This window comes from Haliaeetus albicilla, chromosome 1 (assembly GCF_947461875.1).
Source record: "Haliaeetus albicilla chromosome 1, bHalAlb1.1, whole genome shotgun sequence".
Classification (NCBI taxonomy): Eukaryota; Metazoa; Chordata; class Aves; order Accipitriformes; family Accipitridae; genus Haliaeetus; species Haliaeetus albicilla.
The window spans coordinates 52,446,829-52,469,634 of record NC_091483.1 but is presented as its reverse complement, the minus strand read 5'-3'; the positions used below and the strand labels follow the sequence as shown (position 1 = coordinate 52,469,634).

General features: G+C 35.0%; 1 protein-coding gene across 1 annotated transcript in view; it reads left to right on the top strand.

Annotated features, from left to right (window-relative positions):
• TUSC3 (tumor suppressor candidate 3) overlaps positions 1 to 22,806 on the top strand; it is a 136,412-nt gene that overhangs the window by 92,774 nt on the left and 20,832 nt on the right. The window contains exon 7 of the mRNA XM_069789366.1: positions 17,907 to 17,970. Coding sequence (XP_069645467.1) covers positions 17,907 to 17,970 — 64 coding nt within the window. The remainder of the gene's footprint in view (positions 1 to 17,906; positions 17,971 to 22,806) is intronic.

Below are 22,806 nucleotides of genomic sequence, written 5' to 3'. Positions count from 1 at the left end.
GAGCTCAGGAGATGACACAGGGTAAACTAAAGTATGGAAGTGCTTCTGTGGAAGGAATGTTAACAGGCTGATTTGAGTGAGGTGCATTAAATAATGACTGACATGGAGAGAAGCGTAAAGGGAATAATTTTCAATTTATTCAAATTAAATTTGAAGGTGACTTTTCAAATGTTTCTACACATTACACAGCTGTGGAACTCTTTGCTGCAGGTTATCACACATATTAAAAGTTTACAGCTTTCAAAAAGCTACTGTACAAATTTATAGCTATTAAAACACCTTCAAGATGGTAGTTTCAGTTAGTCTGCCTAAAAATCAGGAGTATTTCCTGGGAGACAGTGTCTCAGGGAGAGACTTAAAAGGAACATTCTACATCTTAACCTCAACACAAACATTAAACTGTAGTGTCATTAATAGCGTCTGTCTTTGAGTATGTGAAAAGAAGACTATCAAGTGCAAAGTTATTTTTTCTTTGTCCACAGCGTTTAATAAAATGATAGAATAAAATTTGAATGCAAATGATTCACCTGTGTGTACTTCAAGAGATGTGAAAATACTGGAAATATTTTCACAAGAATAAAGATTTTCAGTAGTTGGTCATTAAAGAGAAACTAGTGGATTTTTATCGTTACATTGCAAGATTGAAAAGTCTTCTGTGCAGTTGTGCTAGAGCTGTCTTTGTGTCACACTAGAATACCCTCATCATTCACATGGTGTATATACTAATTCACATCCTTTGAAGTTGGCCAGATTAAAAGAGGAGGGGAAAATGAGATGTGGACTGGTAGGGAGCAATACATAGTCCTGATAATACATGCAGTTGCAGTGCATGACAACTGTTGCGATTAGCTTTTGAGAGAATATGGATCACTGGAGATAGATACTTAGAAAAGATGTTCACTAGTAGGGGCCTTTTAAACTGCTTAGGCAAAGAGATAGTATTGAAAATAACATATTTTTGGAGTACTATCAAGGCAAATGCCACATTCCCGATTACTTGAAGGAGTTTTAGGACATGTAAAAGATGCTTAGACTGAATTGGGAGAAACTTACATCCTACTAGGAGAAGTTGAGATAGTAGAGGTAGTACCTAGAGGACTGTGACTGTCCTCGTCTTGATGTGTGATCAAATCCTTTTCCCCTCATAATCTTTGAGAAGGGTGAGCACATGTGTACATTACATACAGCAGCTTCTAGCCATCGCAGTTCCTTCTTGAGATAGACATTGCAGTAAAAATCAGTGCTTCATCTGTTAGTTGCCTTTTGCAAGGAGTAGTTGCCTCATGACAAAAAAAAAAAAAAAAGTATTCTGATAAGGAGCAGAGAAAAGAGCTCACCCCAGAGAAACTTCAAATGCTAAATAGGGGATACTAGGCTGCATGTGGAGCATTACTGAGAGGTTGTCATGTCATGAGGTCTTCCTGAGATGTTTTTTCTCATTCAAGTGCTTAGTGTTAGCCATATTTTGGTTCAATAAATAATTTACTTTCCAGGTCAGTTTAGAAGGAACTTGGGATAGAGGCATTTCTAACCTCCAAAAACGTGTGGATGATAGTTTACCTGCTGAATCTCTTGTCTGAGGTTATTTGCAGAACCCTTGCTTTTATATTGAAAGTTTGCTTTTTTCTTGTGGCAGCCAGTTTAGTCTTCTGCAGCTAAATGTTATATAGTAATAAATACATTAGATTGAAATTCTTTAATATAGAGTAAATGGCTTTACTTTATGGTTTGTTCTATGCAATTATGTGCCTTATTATATACTATATATCTTTCTAAATATTGATGTTCTGAAATTCTATCACCAATAAACCATCAGAATGAAATATTTGCTCTGTTGAAATCAATAGCAAAATGCTTATTGAATTCTTTTGAATCAGCGTTTCACCCAAATTATTTTAGGTACAGAGAAGAAACCTCTTGCTCTGCTACAAATATCATGGGACTGGAAATCTGCTTAGGTCAAAGTCACTGTGAGGTTTTGTAACTAGAGCTTCATACTGTGTATAAACTAAAGAGAGAGGTGTGTGGAAAAAACTTTTTTCTTTTTTGCTTTTTTTTCTTTTTTTTTTCAATAAAAGATACTTTGAGAAATCATCTGTTGTGTTAAAAGAATTGCCTAATTAGTCTATAAGAACTGAAAGGAATCTTGAAAGTCCAGAGAGGTGAAAGGGGGACAAAATTCATTACAAAGCCAACAACTGCTTCTCCAACACTGGGAACAATCCTTTGTACTAAAGTGGTGGGACGCATGGAGAAACATTCTTCAGATTACATGTTCATGTTGTTAAATTAAAGACAAACCTGCCTGTAGAGATGAGTTTTGAAAACTGACAAAACCACTGAGGTTTCTTGCAATCATTGACTGGAATTTTGTTGTAATTCATTTAGAGAAAACAAGAAAGACCACACTAGATCTTGCTTGTCTCTATCAGCAGTAAATTAGTGAATTAGTTAAATTCAGAGAAATACAGCAGGTTGAGGCCGGGTTCTGCCTGTCAGACCCTGATTCAGGCTCAGCTAATGAGTAAGTTTCACTCCAGCATGCATCTAAAATGCAACCGTGGAGTTTTTGCTTAGTTTCAGTGGGCTGCAAGTACTCTGAAAGTATTAAGGAAATGCTTTGTGTGTTGTAAAAGTCTTAAATTTTAACTGGATTTGACATGCTGTCTTGAAATTCTGTTCTTACAAAAGTATCCATGAAAAATATTCTTAAAATGCTATGTATTTATGTACAATGTCCAAGTTTAGGTACAATGGGACTAAACCTAAGGAACTCAATGGGTAAGCAAACAATTCTTTGCCAATCACATACATGAAGGCTGTGCTGTGCATCCTTACTTTATGCTGTGGTCTTTTCTGCCACTTTGCTAGAGAATCACGTCTTAGGTTCATCATATATGCAATAGGTGTTCCTCTGCTAGATGTTTTTATTTGTTATTAATTTTCAGTTAGCTGCTATGGGCACCACAATAAAGTACAAAAGTTTTTGGCTTGGAACAAACATTTGGGAAAAAATACACTTTTAACAGCAAAATTAAACTATCATAGTTCAACTGTAATGTAGATATTTTAAAAGTCTAGAAGTTTGGATCTTTCTGGATGCCAAGAAAAGAGGAAAATAATATTTAATGACCTCAAAGTTGGTGAAGTTTCTGAATGTTCTCAAAGCATTCAGTCATCTGGTACTGTGATGCATTTAAGTATCTGAATGCTAAATTTGTAACTGCTTAAGCCACCTGGTCATGATGGTTCATAACTAGAACATTTTTTAAAATCTACTTGAACACAGATCTTTCTGACAGTGCTTCTAGATCTTTGTTCAGTTTGTCAGGCTGTTCTTGTGCATTAATTTGAATTTGAAGAATTCTTTTATGTTAATTTACTAGACAACGTATGGTTCTTAACTTGTTCAGTTTTTCCCCTTCATCTAGAATCTGCAACTCTTACTCTTTTTTTGCCTTGGTAGTTATTTTTGTCTTAAGATGTAAAATTTTTCTTCCTTGTGCATGAAAATTATTGACCTACTCTTGCAGTACCTCATATGATGAAGCAACCTGTACTCTACATGCCTACGTAAAATTGCTGAGAAAGCCTCCCAGGCTTTCCTTTTCCACCTACGTTACAGCATTTCACAGGTAAGATAATAGTACTAACTTTGTTTTGCACCTCTCTAGACAGCAGATCACTGATATTTTTGTATCTGCAACTTTTATTGGCAGCTTTGCAGCACACTATTCAATGTAATGCCATGGTTCAATATAGTATATAGAAATCCCATATTGACCGTTGCTAAGTGTCACCAAATGAAATGCCCCTAGTAAGGTACAAAGAATGTTTTAATTCTTGTATAATGTTTTGGGTAGAGGTTTTTTATGCTCCTGAGGCTTCCTTTGGCACAACACCTTTGGCCTCCTCAGTTTTTTTCATTCTCACTGTTCAATTGATATTTCTGGGTTTACTGTTTCAAAAATTCTTTTCAGGACCTCCTTCAACATAAAACACTAAATACAAAGCACCAAAAGAACATTCTGTAATTTGTAAATTCTTTTCACTTGCTGCTGGTCTTGGGAGGCATGTCAGTTTTGTCCAGATATCTAGGCTGCACAGACTGAAAGCATCTTTTCACTGCCATTCAGCCTGAGGACATCCATAGAAACATTTTTCAGACCTGGAACTTTTCTGTTCTTACTTTAATTAGGAGAACGGTTTTGTATGTGCTTTATTTTATATTTCATTTATGTTTATATTTCACTGTGATGTTCTTTCACCTGCTTAATCAGTGTCATGTAGTGTGATTCTTCTTTGTGTGGTTTCTTACGGAGTTATTTCCTTTCTAATCCATCCCTCTCTCTCTCTCTCTTTTCCCCTCCCCTCCCCCCCAGTAGTAATTTGCAGTTTAAGCCATAAAAGCCCTCAAAATATTAAACATCTCACTGGATTTACTCACTTTGTTGCCATCTCCTTCATGGTATATCAACTTTTCAGAAATTCATGTGAACAATTTAACTTCTGGATTTTTCTTTTTTTTTTCATTTAGCCTTGTCCTGTCTTTTTTGCATATTCATGGTGCCCTTCTCAGACAAGATGTTGATCTTTCTCTTTCACTTTTCTTCTCAGTATGTTCTCATCTACCTCTTTCAGGCATCATTGTGCTTTCATATTGAACATATGAATGCTATTACATAAAATTTGGTGTTGATGTCAGTATTGTGGCTTTTTCTGGGTAGATTAATACACTGTTCTAAAAAGTTAACCATCTAAGGTTTTTGCTTTTCAACAACTTTGCCCAAATTAATAGTTCTTATTTGCAAACTGCCCTCATTTCTGCAAAGCTGTGATCTGCTAAAGGAAAGTTATTTTTTCTCTGTTCCTTACCGCAAAGAAAGGAAACTAATTTATCATGAGGTATTGTATCTGTTCTTTCAGATATCTACTTTGTATTTCAGTCCACTTTGTTAATTAAATTCATTATATGGCCTTTGCCTTTGACCTAAAAGCTTATTTGTCCACAGTGGCCTGTTTATTTTTTTTAAATTTCAAAACACTGAATGTGTCATGAAAGTACAACTTTGTTATTTTATTAATTTAGGCACAATAATTGGGTTTTGAACAGCTCTGCTGATATTTGCAGAATGTGACTCAGCTTATTCTCTACTTTCTGAGCTGAAAACATTCTACAATTTCACAATTCAGTACTTGTAATATTTTAACTTCCTTGCACACTGTAGTACAAGTGTGAAAGTCTCACATACACTTATTACATCTTAAGAGAATTTTTCACTTTACCTCAAATTATTCCTAGGTTTCCTTGTCCCAAATACATGGGCATTCAATGTTCTATTGACCTTTCCTTTTCTAGGTATTAATTTTTATGACTTCTTTAGTAAAGCTAGCATTTTAAATATTTCTATATAAGCTTGAATGTAATGATCATTCTGAATGTCTATAAGACTTGTGCTGTTTTTTGCACTCCTGGAACTTTTTGGCTCTTGACTATTTGGGTGGTTTTTTTCAGAGACAGCTGACAGAAGGAACTTGAAATGCAACTTGTCTTGCTGACAGCAGTATTTGATTTGTATTCATTGCAGGCTGGAATACTTGCTGAGGATAGCACAGCAAATAGGTCTGAGGTTTTGTGTCATAACATAAAATTTTTAGCTACTGGGTTTTATGGTATATTAAGTCAATGCCTGCCATCCTAAACAGAACTTTATAAAATACATCATCACAAATTTGATAGCTGCTGAAGTACAAGATGTTTAATGGCATAGCACATCCATTGAAAAAAATGTTCTCACTCTTATATTCTAATAATTAGGAAGCATCTGCCAGTGCGTTAAACAATGAATTTAAATAAGTGACTCCCATAGCTGCCTTCATAAATCATGGATTCAAAGCATTTGTTACTGTGAAATAAGTTACTATTTGTCAAGTGTGTCTACTTTCAAATTTTATATTCTAAACATGGAGTGATTCCTTTGTTCTCAATTTGTCCTGGTAAAGGCTTCATTTTGCTCAGTTTCTATGTCATGTCAGCAGTACTTCTTCCAATGTGCTAACTAGACCTAATATACCATGCAAAAAATTGCTCTGGGCAACAGAGAACAATTTTTTTAATAAATCAGCTGTACAATTCTGAAAAATATAGGCTTATTCTAGAATATTGATATGAAGATTAAAAACAGTACAGCAAAACTTGGTTTTGAATTGGTTTTGACCCTTTTTTCTATGCATTCAGTTCTATTTTGAATTTTTTGTTTAATCATATTAAGCCTTTCCTTTTCCTTAGTCCCCTTCTCCAAAGGACTGCTTCTTTGTAATCTTAAGAGTTAATTAGCAGAAAAAAAGACCAAATGAGAGAGTTTGTACTGAGAAGAAGATAACGAGCATATACTTCTTTTCCATTAAGAAAATTCTGGTGTAGATTTGAGTTTCCCATCATCATGGAAGTTAGAAAGCTAGCTTGTAGAGGAAGAAGGAGAAGAGAGATTAAATTTAAAAAAAAAGGGGTTTGGAAAAAGAAGAATTAATGAAGGAGTGTAAATAAGTTTTCCTCAAACAATGTGTGCCAGCCTGAATTCTGTTTTCTTAAAAATTTGATGAGATGTTCTCTTTATCCTAAAAGTAATGTTAATATGTAATGCTGTGGAGCAATAGTATGTAGTGAACTTAAAATGTCAGTATTTAGAGTTTTAGATCATTGAAGTGATATCTTATTATAACAACATCAGATAATAAGTTACCATTAAATCTGAACAGATTAATAAAATTCTTGCTGTAGTGAAAATATACTTCCCCCTTTTTACTGACTTAAATATTGATACTATATGTACTTGCATAGTTTGATACGTAAAATTGTTTTTGATAAAGAATATTAATTTTTAAGGTTTTCTTCTGGTTCACTGTCACATAATGACAAAATCCCAGAGCATATAAAATCCCAAGACATGCATGTGTATATGTGACTGTATGTGCTATATGACATGTTGTAAAAAAATTGGTTATAAAACTTCAGAGAATTTGAAACATTTACTTTTTTGACAGAAGAATAATTTTGTTACTATAAAAAAAAAAATCCTGAAATACAAATAGCTGAAAGGAAATACATTGCTACAAATATGATTGTTGTCCCTTAATGGCAGCTGTAACTCCATTCCCTTTGTGTTTGTGTTTTGTCAATTAGCTGTCAGTCTTCCTCTCAAGAATATTCCAGTGTTTACAGAAAAGTTTAATTTGAAAGGAGATGAGAGACCCACAGTTGTATTCAAGAAATAAACTTTTAATTTCAGGAAGCTGTTGGTTTGTACTGTGTTTACTCAGATACCTCTTTTTAAATGAAGTGTTAAAGTTTATAAATTAATGTACAGGCTGTGCTTCAGATGGTACTAAAAATAACTTTGGCAAGAATGACTAGTGCGGTTTTCCTCTCTGGCATGTATCGAACTACTCAATCATATAGACTAATTTTTCATGCTCAATTTTGCATGCCTGTCATGCCTGCCTAGTATGTCTCACCTTCCTAGTTAATTGGCATTTAAAAAGCAGCATTCCAAATATACAGGTATTTCCCCTATACTCGACAAGTTTCTCTGCTATTCCAAATCCAAAAAATGACTTAACCTACTAAAGAACTTGCAGTTAGTGGTCATCTGCGAAACCTATAGTTGAAATAACTTAATATATATCTCTCAACTTTGTGTGGCTGAATTAGGGAGAGTATTCAATTTGCTTGGGGTACATAACTACATAAAACACAGGATTATTCTCACATTCCCCTATTGGTGTTAGTTGGATTGTAGCTTTGGGGTAATTTGGGATTTACACCTCCCCTTGCTTCTACTACAAAGTAAAACTTTTTGTTTGTGTTTTTCACAGCATTTGAATTCAGCAAAGTCTATTTTGGAGTTAGTGTCATAGTAAAGCCTCTCTTTCTTCAATTCTGCTTCCAGCACTTCAGCATTCAGGTCAAACAACCTTTTTTGCCTCACAGGTTGGAAACCAATTGAAAGAACACTTTGATATTCCAAAAGAGAAAATATCGTAGGTCCTGACTAAGAAATTAAAAACATCTCTGAGTTCATAAATATGACCCAAAGGTATAGGTTATTATGGTGAAGGTTATTCCAAAAATGGCTGTAATTTCTTTGTCAAAAGCAAATATTACTGCAGACCCAGACTAGCCTTAGATTCTAAACCATTATTTAAATAACAGCACCAAAATGAGCTCGGCTGGATGGCTATTTCATCTCTTCCATCTCTACAATCTCTAAGGAAATCTTTCTTTGAGTCTTGATGGTAGCTGTCTTTCCTGTGTTACACCATGACCAGTCTTTTCATCACACTTCCACACTGCCTTGGACAAAAGGATTCAGGAGGTGGAGTGGGGAAGCAGAGTTCCCACCCTGGAATGTGCCAAGGGGAAAAGTAAAGTTATTTAACCACGGTCTTGTCTGGTTGTCTGGACTTGTGTCATCAGTGCTGCCTATACTATAGTATGTATACCTATAGTAACTGTAGGTATATGGCAGCATCTAGGTGGATATTTCACCTTTGACTATTATTTAAAAAAAAAAGGCAGTTAATGACCAATGAGAGATATCCTATATTGTGCTTAGCAGCAGAATGAGAGCAAAAAGTACAGGGATACTTTAGAGTTCAGAAAATAGTTCTTATTAACGATGTGTTTGTGTTTTTAGGGGAATGCTCTTCATGAAAATCATCTCAAAATCTCTTTTGTTTCCAAATTAGAAGAAGTATTGTAGTTTGGCTTCCATCTGTTAAGCAAGCAGTCTGTGCTCCAAACCAACTATTAACAGTTGACCTTCAATTTCAGCTTTTCATTCATTAGAATCACTGGTTTGGTTGTCCAGCTGTAATGAAATGTGTAGGAATGTCAGTTTTCTCTGAGATTTTTTTGCCATCTTTCTTAAGTTGATTAAAAAGTAGTAATCACGTTGTTAAGCAAAGCATCACAGTTGCAAAAATTTCCCTTCCTTAGGCAGCTAGGCTAAGCTGTGTCATGTAAACTTCCCAAAACTACCAGAATGCTGTTTCAGAGATCCTGGAAATCTTACCTTCATCTCCATTAAAGTCTCTCACGTGGACGCTCTGTGTCATAATGCCCATTTGGGGGAAGACATCTGTTGCATGCCAATCTGTTGGGTAACTTGGGAATTAAGTGCTGTAAGGGTACCGATGTTTTATTCTTAATGAGAGGTTAAGTTCTAGTTTTTTTCTGAAACACACAAGGTAATGATTCATCGAAGGATTGCTGTATCTTCTGTCTTACTATTATTCAGTAATTAGTAAATGTGTGAGGAGTCCCTCAAAATAACTTCTTGTTCAGCTGGTTGTATCAAAGCCTCTGTATAGCTGAGCAGAGTGTTTGCAGTTGCTGGATTTGTGAGATCACCTCTACTAGCTAATTCCTTTGATAGCACTTCTAGACACCCTAAATAATGCAGTATAGCTATAAAAGCTGCCTAGGGACAACCAAAGCAGCAGCATGAACTAGGATTTGTATATGATTTTAAATTATACCAACTACCCTTTCCAGCCAGCTAGGCTGCAAAAGTAGGCAGCATTTCTCCACTTTTGCTCTAGGGCTGGGAACCCAGATCATATTCTGTGCTAGGTGCCAGATGGACTTTGTGGAAGGCAGCCAGCACAGCCTGTTTCAGCCAGCCAGTCCTGTGAAGGCTGGCTGCTGTCTCTGGACTCCGTTTTGGTTTGGGTCAATGGTGAACGCAGCAGTGAGCTCACGGAAGATGTAACTCTCATTCATTGAACTAATGTATGAGTGAATTAAGGAGTCTGTATGAGATTGTCACGTGTACCTGTATTATATAATTTTTTTAAAAAAATCAACATTAAATATTTCTTAGGGCAAAACTTATCCATAGCTATTAAACTCTCCCATCAAAAGTGGCTGATGTGTTTTATGGTCATGTTTAGTAAGTGGGATTCTGAACACCTCTATTAACTTACACCATTAATGCTGAGACAGGTGTAAATATGTGGAGTTTTATTCGTGGGGTCCAATGTTGATTTTCTAGATTATCGTCCTACTTTTTACAGTGAAGCACTTGAGTGTAAGCTGAACAAAATCACTAAAAGTGCATAGTCACCACCTCTAGTAATTCTGTCTATTCCTCACCATTCTGTGTGTGCTGGTGTATGCACCTGAGCTGTTTTCTTAGTCCTGGTCTTGTTGGCTTGTATCTGAGATGGACTGGATTTCACTTAGAGACATTGCTTAGAGTGATTGCTTGCTAGGAATATAATAAATGAAATTTTCACCAGAGTGGCATTCTGTTGGCTTATATTTGAGTTGGAGTTGTTCATAGAAATAATTGTCTGAAAGAAAGTGTTTATTTCAAGTGGGTTAGTGCTAAACTAAAATGTTCCTATTTCACTGTTAAATAAAATGAAGATCCCTGAAAAAACTACTGGCTCAAATAGCTGGCTGCCCATTTCTTACTATAGTCATATGTGGTCTTCATTTTGCCAGAAACACAAATTCATTAGTTCAGGATTTCTGTTAGCAGTAAGTGAGTTTAGATTTATTTTGTGTTTAATACTATGTTAAATTTTGAAGCAGTTAAGCATTATTTGCAGATATGCCCTTTTATAACTGGGTATCTACAATAAAAGAATATCTACAATAAAAGAAATTGCCCTATTAAACACTTGCATATTATCCTAACTGTTGGAAATTGATATGTGATTAGAATACTCAGAGGTTTCCAAGTTGTTTAGTAAATGAACTTGAGTCAAGACATTTTGTATTTATTTAGTTTTTGAGATGTTACTTCATATATTATTATGTACAAAGTATATATAAATATAAATTACTCAGTTTCAGTGTTGTTTAAGTTCTTTAAAATAAACTCGTACCCATATTACATCCCCCGTCAAAAAAAAGGTTTAAAATTATTTTGGCAAATCATGTCCATATGCTAACAGATGTTCTAAGTTGGTAGCTGTTCTCACACACGTGAACAACTTAGACCCAAACCAGCATCATCTCATGTTTTTCACATCGGTGGTCATGATGAGGGCTTTTGAGGGCTGGCTACTACGGGGAAAATAGGCTGCTGTACGTGTACTATCCCCAGCAGATAATACTATCTTCTGTGATGGAAAGAAAACAGGGAATTACATTAGGTTTCTATTTGCAGATTTTCACAGACCTGCCTAGGCTAATAACTTCATATGAAGTCCCCTCTTGGGTTCTTAAGCAAGTTAAAACTCTGCTCTGCCTGTATGAACTGAATAAATACTACTACGTAGTAAAGAAATAAGCATATTTGGAGAACACTGCTTCAAGTGAAGCTATGTGAAACTATGCTGTTCTTTAGAAAACATACTATTTAAACAGGTGTAAAAGAGTCAAGATTCTGAAAGCTGCAGAAGGTTTTATTCTTAGTCTTGCTGGGAAGGTGCTGCTTTTGAAGTATTACATAGTTCACATGGAAAAAAAAACCTGTCTGGAGAAATATGCATATGATTGTGAAAACACACAATAAAACATTAAATTAATATACCTTGGTGTTTGGTCTCAAAGTGTTTGCTTTACTGAATGAACTATTTGTTCTCCATAACATGTTTAACCTTTTTTTCTGAATTGAAACTTACAATGGTAAGTTGTATAAATGGTATTGTGAGAGAATGTTTTAGAACTTTTGCTTTTTAAATACTTAAATACTGATGAAAGTCATGCTACTCCTAGACATTAATTTTAAAACATATAAAACTCATGTGATAAAGAATGTTATGGGGTTCTTTTTCCCCTCAAAATGAAGAGAAAACTGCAAATTCTTATAGCTGATATATGTTCTTGGCAAAGTTGATGGACTTTAACTGAAATAGGCTATTGTGAAGGCTTAATCCATGTAATTAAGTAATCCATGGCCTTCCATAATGTTCCCCTCTCTGATGAATTTCAGCCTGAATGTTAACGTAGTAAAGGAAGAAAAATTAATAGTGTTTATCCTATTGATGTGGAATTCGTAACTCTCTCTCTTTGGGGGCAGTTAACTAGTGTGTTGCTTCACCTCTCTCCACGCATATTACCTTGAATTTGGCCTGTTGTCTCCTCCAGGGGTAGTCTCCATCTGGAGGTTTCTTCAACATGCAATCCCAATTCAGTTTATCATTAAGAATGATAATCATTATCAAAATTTTCTGCTTTTGATTGGTTTCCAGTACACTTTACTAGATGTGTGTCATGTCTTGTATGCTCAGGACAAATTATTTCTTAGTTATCCAAAATGATAATACTTCCTGAAGTAGCTTTGTATGGTATCCTATTACTAAGTCCAACTCAGTTTAATCCAGTCCTTCCACCCCAGCATCTGTCATTCACATACCCACAAAAAATAAACATCATAATGTTTATTTTAGGAAAGAGTACTGGAGCACCTGAAATCATGTTTCAGTTTTGACCTTGGGTACTCCACAAGTTAATTGGATTGCCTTAAGAATTAACATATAACTCACAGAGGCCTTATTTCCAATTACTTTGTTTCTGTTTTATTTACATTGCATTAACAGAAAGAGCACAGATTACACTTAAGTATTTTACTGAACCATGACAACTATCACTCTTGAAGGGAAATCACAAGCATATGCTGTATTTAGGGAAATTTAAAAATACATTACACTGTTGTTATCCTTGACTATCCTAGTGAGGGATTATATATATGTACCATCTGCAGTTCAATAACACTAAATATTTAATGAGTTTATGAATAGCAGATAAATATTTAACACAGCTTTGTAGAAATGTGCATGCATTGAATAGTTGTTTGTCACTGCCAAAGAAAATGGCCAGATTTGGGGACATGATTATTTCAGTTAGCAATTCAAATTGCTTCTGTGGAATCAGACCGGAGATAGGAGAATGTTAAAGCTGGAAAAGGACCTGGTTCAAAGTGTCAGTCATGCTTTGGTTCCCCTATTAGTCCTGTCAGCGTGGCATTTGCTGTTTTATCCATCGTGTGGCTGTACAGCTCTTTTGCTCAAACCATGGTTGCATCTCTTCTGATGGACTTTAGCTTTGCATCTTGCCTGGTCCTCCCTCTTGATGCCTCTAAATGAAAGAGAACTACTGAGTTTATTCTCTAATTTATTTAAATCATTTGCTTAGAGCATTTGCAGCCAGATAGACTTCACAGAGCTTCCAAATATTAAATGGATTCAGTGTCAAAAAGCAGAAAAGATAACAAAACCCAGAAATCTTATTTCTCAGTCCCTTAATAGTTTGTAGCCTCAAATAAAATTTCATGAGAATATGCACCTTCCATGTAGGTCACTCAGCAATCTTATTATAGAGAAAAAGAAGCAGTATGAAAATAAAGAAACCTCACATGTGACCACATCCTTTATTTTGGTTGTATGGATATAACTTCAAGAAATTTACCCAATGAAAAGCTAGGAGGAACCACAAAAAATTGTGGAGAAAACTGTTTGTGAACTGTTGAAAATCTAATTTGTCAAAATTTCTTAAAAAAATACTGTCTTTAAATGTGTTCTATTTTAGGTAAGGATGAGCCACAGATGGCCATGAATTTCAAAATTTCATGAGTCAGTGGCCATTGCAGTGTACAAAACTGGTGTGTATGCATACGTTTGCATAAATATGTATGCATACAAATATAATCTATGCTTCAAGTGGGCTCACAGTGTCGTCATACACCTGCAGGGAAAGATACAAGGACAAATGCTGCACGGTTCTCACTATTCTCCCTTCAAGAAGAGCTTTTTGCCATCATTTTTACATTAACTACTGGTCTTCTGTCATCTGAAAACTTCTACTCTGATTTTCGTCTGTTGTTTAGAATGTAGGTCTGAAAGTTCATTGTGGAAAAAACACACCCTGTTAATTCCCTCTTGAAGTGGTTAAGATTCATTCCTCATTAGAAATGGGGTGAGGTACTGTCATAAATTCAGGTGATTCACGTTATGTTGTCAAATGCAAATTATTTTGGTTCTCTTTCATCACTGGAACAGTCTTTCACTTTCTTGACTTCTTCACTACCATCGCTCTGACTGACCCACAACTATAGAGGAGATGCACCATGCTGCTGTTTTGAGTATGTGGAGAACAATGTCTTGGGGTAGCAATTTGAGGAGCCTAAGAGTTAGATTTATTACTAGGTAACTTTAAAAAAATAATCTCTCTAAGGACGTTTGTAATAGAACAAAGAAGTTAACAGTTAAAATGATTTTGTTGTTGTTGTTGTTGTTAAAGGCAATACCGGACAGTAAACATCTGCCTTATTTAACATTTTAACTAACTGGCTTTCAACTAGCATGCTCTCTCTTTAAGATAACTTGAGATCTCTTGCCCTCTCAAATAAAGATGAAGCTTGGGTTTTGTGTTTAAGGTAGCTACTCACTTTACATTTATCTATTCCTGTCCCCTCTCTGGGGACAGAGCAGTAGGTAACAATTGTCTCTTACTAGCTTTTTAATATACACGTAATGCTTCCAGAACTAAATCAAAGAACATCCGCTTCCTTGCAAGCAAGGCTATGCCTTTAGCAATTCACATTTAAAGAAATATAGTTACAACTTTAATCCCTATGAGATGTTTAGTCAGAAGTTCATATTCATTAGTTAGTTTTCAAATTACAGTCTCTGATTCAGGTCTTCTAGGCAGGTTCTGTTTGTTTCAGGTTTTATTTTGTTTGTTTTTTGTTGGTTGAAGTTTCAGCATTTGCAAATAAACTGTACCTAGTCCATGTTTTTTTCTTTACACTGAGTATCGGGTGGTAGCTAGGACTCTATCTGTCACCTAGTTTATAGTGGTAAGGAGAATATCTTTGTTTTCATGATTTTGTCTTTATAAGGACTTAATCTTTGGAGAGACTGGTCTGATGATGTGTTTCATACCTTGAAAGCTTCTCAAACAGCTCCTGGAAAAACCTCAAATGAAAAAAGCCTGAGACAAATATACATCATGCAATAAAACTAATTACTTTGGGAATTTAACAAACAGGCAGGCAAAGATTTCTGATTGAGAATGTCTTTCCAATAGCCATATCCTTCTTATATCGTTATGATATCAATGCGGCTAGTACCTTAGATCAAATCACCATATCACTGCTGTAACATATAAAAACTTGCCTTCTCAGGTAGACAAGACTTAAGTTTTTTCTTAATCAGAATACGATTAAAAAAAACATTAACAATCTAATTAGTTTTTATAGCTTTTTGTCTTTTCTTTGTGGTGTTTTGGTGATGCATTGTAAGTAGTCTACACATATAGCATTGCAAATTTGGTTTACCTGTTGTGAAGTCTGATCATCTTCAGATTGAGAGAGAATTTTTCAGTCAGTTTTTCAAGTGTGAATAACTAATGAAAAATCATGCTTGAAATTTTCAGATTTGAGAGTGTATTTGCTTGCATTTTTTAAAAACATCATTAATGTACAGGTTAGACAGCTAGATAGTTATGAAGCTGACGTGTTTCATTAACAAAATTCTTTGTAGTTATTTGGTGTTCCCAAGTGAAATCAGAAGTCACGCAAACTTGAGTGATATTTTTAAATAAAGTTACTATGCTGGGTGATGAAGACTAGCACCTAAAATGTGATTCCTCCCCAGTGTGGGACAGATTTTTGTCATCAGAAGCAGTAGCATAAACTTACTTTTTTGGAGGTGAGATTCTTCCTCCCTATTAGGATGAAAGCTGAACAATTTAATGTCAGTTAACTATTTTGAGGAAATGAATGATTTCTCTGTATAGTCTCTGCATGCATATGTGTTTATGTACATACTTTAGATTCTGTTCCTTCAATGGTGTTATGGTGAATTAAATTGCTACCATAAAGAGAAAGAGAAAAATAATTTAACAAAGTATAAAGCATGTCAATAAAAATGACATCTCTCATCTAAATGTTTTACAAATACAGAAGGCATTTATAGTCTTAGGAGTCATGTGACAACCAGTTTTATTAATTGGTGATAATAATGTTGCTCTTCAACACAGACTGTATTTCTTTAGTTCCCAATGTTCATTTTTATACAATTTAGCATGTGTGCAGAGAAAGAGTAGTTGTGATTATGTATAAATGCATATAGGTACTTAATAACTAAATAGCACTACTAGACCCTGTTACACTTTTCTGATGAAAGGCTCTGTTTTTATTTCAGTTCACATTGTATTAACAAATACAGTATATATTGTAATTGTTGTAAGCTTTATGCTATACCTTGGTGCTATGACTGTAAAAAGAAATAGAAGTTTACCATCTGTTAGGTACAGTTGAATCCAGATCCTACAAGTGTCTATGTATGCCTGTGTGTATATATATTGCTTTAGCTGCATGAGGAATAATGACAGAGGGTCACTATTTGCAGGAGTGTTGTCACAAATGAGTCAGAGTACACAATCTATTAAGCATTTTAACTTCATCATTAATTTTTGTTAATGTGAAATATTCCTATTTCCTTCCTTTGTTGTACACATATATATGTGTGTGTGTGTATAGCTTTCGTGAGATTTATAAGGAGCCCTGAAAAAAAAATCAAGAAATACAGATTGGCTCATTGTCATATCATGCTGCAATGAGATATTCTTATGAGATCAATGATTTTCATCTTGTTAAAGAAAAAAGATGTCTTCTTTGAGAGATGGTATCTTTCGATACATGAAGTTCTTGCCTGGTTTAGCTTTGAATTGGTTATTTGAATAAGCATAATATAATTGAATTTTGAAAACAGTAGATAACCATGTGGACTGCATGTTTTGACAGTCCATCAACCAGAATTTAACCAGTGCAGATGAAAGCATTCTTTTGAATGCTGAAGCATCAGAGTATTTCAAATCTGAATTGTTTTGAATCTTGACAAGGATGCTATTCAGGCAGAATTATTCACAGTAAAATTAATTCAAGCAAAATGTATAAGTTAAAAAATAAACAAACAAAACACTGAATCTGTATGGAGGGCAAAAATTTTCCTTTTTCTTTACTTTAATAGGAGTGAGTATTTTTCTTTCTCTTTAATTGGGGTGAAAATTGCATCTATGCCTAACAAGAATACATACAAATAATACTTTGAGAACATGGATATATTTAATTTCACATAGAATAGTATGACAAGCTATACTTAATGTTTGTAACTGATGTAGTAGAAGAAGAGAGAGAATGTCCCTCATTTTTTGTATGTTTGCAGTCCTTCGAATTTTTGCTTCCTTTTCTGCTATCATAGATAGTTAACAATAAACACAACTTCTTAATAACACACTGTATGTTCTTAATAATAAACATACAAAATGAGCCCATTAACAGTAATTATTTTGGGGGAAAAAAAAAGTAGACTATGTTAGGTTTACATTTAGTATTAATATCTGTGGTTACGTTTACTACAATTCTATATAAACAAGACATTTTATGCATTAGGATTTTTTATGGACACAAATGTACCTTCATGGAGAAAGATGGAATAGACTTTGTATGAAGAAACTTCACTCAATCTGAGTAAGACTAAAATAGACTGATTTTTTTAAAGGCAAGGTTCTGTTTTACGTTTTGTCAAAACCATGCTGAGGCATGTCCTTGATTTCATCACCTCCCTTCTCAAAAATTGTATCTCCTGAGCAAATAAATGCATGTTCTTTATTCCACACAGGTAGCAGTGTGAAAAAGAGCCCAGCATAATGCACTTGTGTATGAAACATTGCATTCACTGTATATATGTGCTTTGCCTAAATATGCTGGGTTTAACACTCCTTTTTACTAAACGTACATACATAAACTGTGCTGTTCACCTGTAGCTGTTGCTGTCTGTATTTTTCAGCAAAACAGGTTTCATTTTGATTCTCATATATCCTGTTGTGCCATTGTAAGTGGATTTCTTTGTTGTAAAGAGGATTGGTTTTCATTTTTATTTTACAGAGTTACATACATGGAAGCAGTCAGGCTCAGTTTGTTGCAGAATCGCATATTATTCTTCTGCTGAGTATCCTTCAAACTGGTGATGAATAGAAGTAAAGCAAGCTGAGGCACAGTGTGCTTTTAAATGAAATTGCTCTGCCGGTGAATATCATTGAGCAGGTATTGTATTTTGGCTTACTTAATATATGTTTAAATAAATATTCAATATTGTTGCTATTTACTGCCAAGTAAAGCTGACATTGCTTTTCACTAATAAGTACCTTGTTATCTCCTATGTTGCACTCATGGTTGGTTACTAATCTTAATATTTTTCCTTTCAATGTTGTCTTTTCAGTAGCAGAAACTAATTTTCTTCTCTTTTTCACTCTTTATTATAAAGGTTAAAAATTTGATATTAAATATTATTTTATTTCTTTTAACTGACAAGGAAAGCATACTGAAATCTACTAATGATTCATGAAGATGATCTGCGTAATCTCTGGGTTTGGTTTTTTTTTTTCCCCCACCTAATCTAAACAGGTTTACTACTACTTCTTGAAACAAATAACCCAGTTCTATTTGTTCTGACATCAATTCCTCACAGAGAGACTCTGAGACCTACTTTTACTCTTTCATTCTTACTGAGTCAGAGCAAGTGAAATTAATTTTTTTGTGAATATGTCTTAATAATCTGTAAGAAAAACTCATTAACTATCTGGTTTCTTTAAACCCTGCTTCTAATCAGCTTTGCTCATTAAATGAAAAATGTAGTCAACTTTAACCGCTATTAAAATAAAGTCATCCTGTCACAGATACATTCCTGTAAGGAGAACAAGAGCAAGAAAACAACATTTCCCAATTTGAAGTGATGGCCAGATTTCAGAGTCTGATGATCATAGCTACTCCCTTGTTGTCTCCCTGAGGTTATGTTGGCTTAGATCATGCCCTCCCTCTGGCTTCCCTATCTACCTTTGTCTTTGGTATTTACTATCCAAAGAGAACACCACCATTATATCTTCTTGCTTCATTACATTCATTTACCTCACAACAATTTTGCTACCCGTGAAACCTTATTTGCTCCGTAGATAGCCATTGCAAAATTAATTTCAAAGTTATGATCATATTTTGCAGAGTGAATGCAATATTCCCTATTGAACTGGAATACTGTGTCCAGTTCTGGGCCCCCCAGTACAGGAAGGATGCAGACTTACTTGAGCAAGTCCAGCAAGGGGCTACAAAGATGTTTAAGGGACTGGAGTATCTCTCATGTGAGGAAAGTCTGAGAGAGATGGAACTGTTTAACCTGAAGGAGAGAAGACTCAGGGGGATCTTATCCATGTGTATAGATACCTGATGGGAAGAAATCAAGGAGACAAACTTTCTTAGTAGTGCCCTCTGACAGGACAAGAGGCAGTGGGCCCAAATTGAAAAAAAAAAAGGAAGTTCAGTCTGAAGAGAAGAAGATGCTTCTTATTGTGAGGGTGGTCAAACTCTGGAACAGGTTGCCCTGAGGGGCTGTAGAGTCTCCATCTGTGAAGATATTCAAAACCTGACTGGACACGGTTCTGGGCAACTTGCTCTAGCAGGTTGCTTGAGCAGAGGGGTTGGATTAGATGATCTCAAGAGGTCCTTTCCAATCTCAACCATTCTGTGATTCTGTCAGTTCTCCAAGTTTTATATCATACCCTGTTTAATGTTGTGTCAAAATCACATTGTATTCATTAAAGTTTTGGAAGCGCATTTGTTTGTTCATTATTTCTAAATTTGGGCACTTTTTCTTGGGAAGAGAGAGTTAAAGAAAAATAGCTTTACCTGAAAACTGCCAAGTCAGAACTCAGTGATTATTAATTTAATTGCTACATTTTTTTAAAAGTGCACAAAACCAGCTATTATATTTCAGATCAAAAGTTTCTTGAATAATAGATAGTATTCATCTTACATAGTATCATCGTTTTGCTTCCTTTTGTATAGCCACAATGTATTTTTTAATGTTTTTTGCTTTTCCTGAACTGCCACAATTTAAACAAATCTGTTACCTAAAACAAATCCTGTTGGCTGCTTGAGATTTGGAAAACTAAACCTAAACCCCAGCTGAGATTAAAAATAAATAAAACTTTTGTTCATGACATATTTTGTTTGTCTGACTCAGGCATGAAAGTGATATCTTTTTGTTGGCAAAGACTGTCTTTAAACTGGGAAGTTGGCTAACTACATTAAAGCAGCTGGCTGAAAGAATCCTTTCAGTGAGGTTGTTCATTGCCACTTGCAAAAAGAAGTCTCTAAGGTTTCATTTCATGGCTCAATACTATTGAGCTGAGTTTTTGGTCACACACATATTTCACAAGTGACATGAAATCTTGACAGATTTTAACAGTTATGCATGAAAGAATTAATATTTCTTTATCCTTTCAATGTTGATAGTATTTATTAGCTGCTTCATTGTTTCTTCATTACTTATTTATTCAGGAAATGTTGATAGAAGATGTGGGAATTAGAAAAAAGTATGCCAGATTGATAAACAGTACTACATTCACTTTATCCTTTGAAGTTTAAAAGATGCATTGAATTTTAAAACAAGACATTACTATCCTGGTAATGTACCTGCTTCATTTGGTTGCTTCTTTTCTCTTTGTAGTAGTAAGAACACAGACAACGTTGTCACTTCTTGCTAGATGTTGAAATGCTATGTTGTGTTTCTCTGTAAAGTGAGTATTTAATACCTCTGATGAGAAAATACGAATTTCCATTGCATTTCTATACTTGCTTTTAGATAGTGATTCTACCCAGCCTGCTAGATGGTTTCCATATAAAGATCTGATGTTTTTTCCAGAGCTGTAGCTACATAATTAGGACATGGGTAAGAAGGACTTGTGAAGATGTCAGATGTTCTGTTTCAATTATATTATAAAGGAAAATTAAATTCAGTAAAATCTATACAATGTTCCTGATTACATACTAGATATATGTCCAAAATTTTTATAATATTATAAATAAGTAGTTTTAGTCCTAACAGATAGTTACAGCATCTTAGTAGTAACACAATGGAAGTCACTGTAATAATACAGCACCTACAATGTTACATCAGTAAAACACTTCTAAAAAAAAAAAAAAGGGCATTTTGATTATTTTTGTACTTAATTTTATTTCTGTGATATGTTTTCTAACAGCCAAAATACTGATATTGCATTTAGCAGCAGATCAGACTAGCTGAAATGGGTTAGATTTAACACTTTCTGAAGACATTAAAAAAATCACACTAAGCAAGTACTTCAGAACAAGGAGGCATTATTTCATTTCCAAAGTCCCAAACTGAGTTCTGATTCATTCTGAGGCTCCTTAGAGGTGGTTGATGGTGGCCATGTTACCAAGTCTGTAGTATCTTATACCTTGGGTAAAGTTTCCTTTTAGAAATTGAAGAAAAAAAAAATCACTATATTTTGACATAGACCTTGTTGAATTCCAGGCTGCAGAATAGTGACTAAAAATTTGAATAGGCTTTTAAAAAATGAGAAACGGTCCTTCATGTGAGAAGTAGCCCCCATAATTCTGATATTCTTTTTACGTTATGAAATAAGGATTTATAGATCTTTCAGATTCACTTGCCCAAGCTAGTTCTAGACTGCAGTGTTTGATGTGAAATGGTTGTGTGGTCCAGAGCATGTGGAGACACCGGGCTGGCTCTGAGTACAGTGGTAACTCCAGTCAAACTCCAGCACAGCATGGCATCACTGCCTTTGTTCTTGTTCCAAGAGCATTGTAGTCCACAACAGTTTAACTCTACCCTGCCAAGACAGAAATCTCATCTATCTAAACTGTAAATATATCCAAATCCACAGAGTTGTCTTGGTATCCCAATACAATTTTCCTATTAGTAGGAATGCAGTACAAAGTACCTGGTTGCAGTGCTCAAGCTGATCCAGAGTTGATAAGCTTTGCTGCACGCACACTGTTGCCTGCTCAGTCACTCGGATGGTGCTCAGGAAAGAGGCTGCTGTCTCAGGTATGGAGCAAATACGTAGAGCTGACAAACAAAACTGTGCCCGAGCTAGTAAAAGTCCTTGTGGGTGAGCACCCTAGCAGAGAACAGTGAAAGAATATGGTTGGATATGTTATATTATACACTTCTATGACTTTCAGGCTATTACTACTCTGAAACTTTCAGGGGTTTATGTTATGCTGACAACATGACTGTTACTCAGTTTTGTTGTTATTTGGCTTCCCTTGCTCTTGTCTTGGGGAGTTAACTTCAAGAAATAATCATGGAAATCAAATAAATGTTGGTTGAAAGGGACCTCTGAAGATCACATACTCCAGTCTTCCTCTTAAAGCAGGATTATCCCCAACACTGGATCTGGCCTTCCATGTCTTTGTCTAGTGCAAGTGTTTAAAAACTCCAAGGATGGGGATTGCATAATTTTTCTGGGCAGTTACAGAAGTGAAGTTGTTCCTAACATCCAGTCTGAACCTCCCAAGCTGCAATTCATGGCTGTTGTGTATAACAATCTTGTTTGTCATAAGGTTTTGGCTTCCCTTTGGATTTTTTGCCAGCCTTGTAGAATTAGTGGAGTCTTCAGTGATGTTTTCATTCAAAAAATGAAGTGAACGTTCCATGGGGTGGAATAATGAGATCCATTATGGTTTAGCTTTTTTGTTGCCTAGGAAGAAAACAAAAGGCAAAGTTTACTGTTATTCATGCTATTTTACAGATCCTTCCTAGCTGTAGATTGGCAGGGTGGTTTTTTTTTTTAATTTTGGGGGGGGGGGGGGGGGGGGGCACAGAGAGAATGCTTTAGTATTTATTTCCAGAGAAAAAGTAATACTGAATAACAGTTAGGTATAAATATAATTTGAGGCTGCATTTAATCATCCATAAAGATACGCTGGTCTTTTAAATATCTGCTTTCAGTTTTCTTTGAAATTG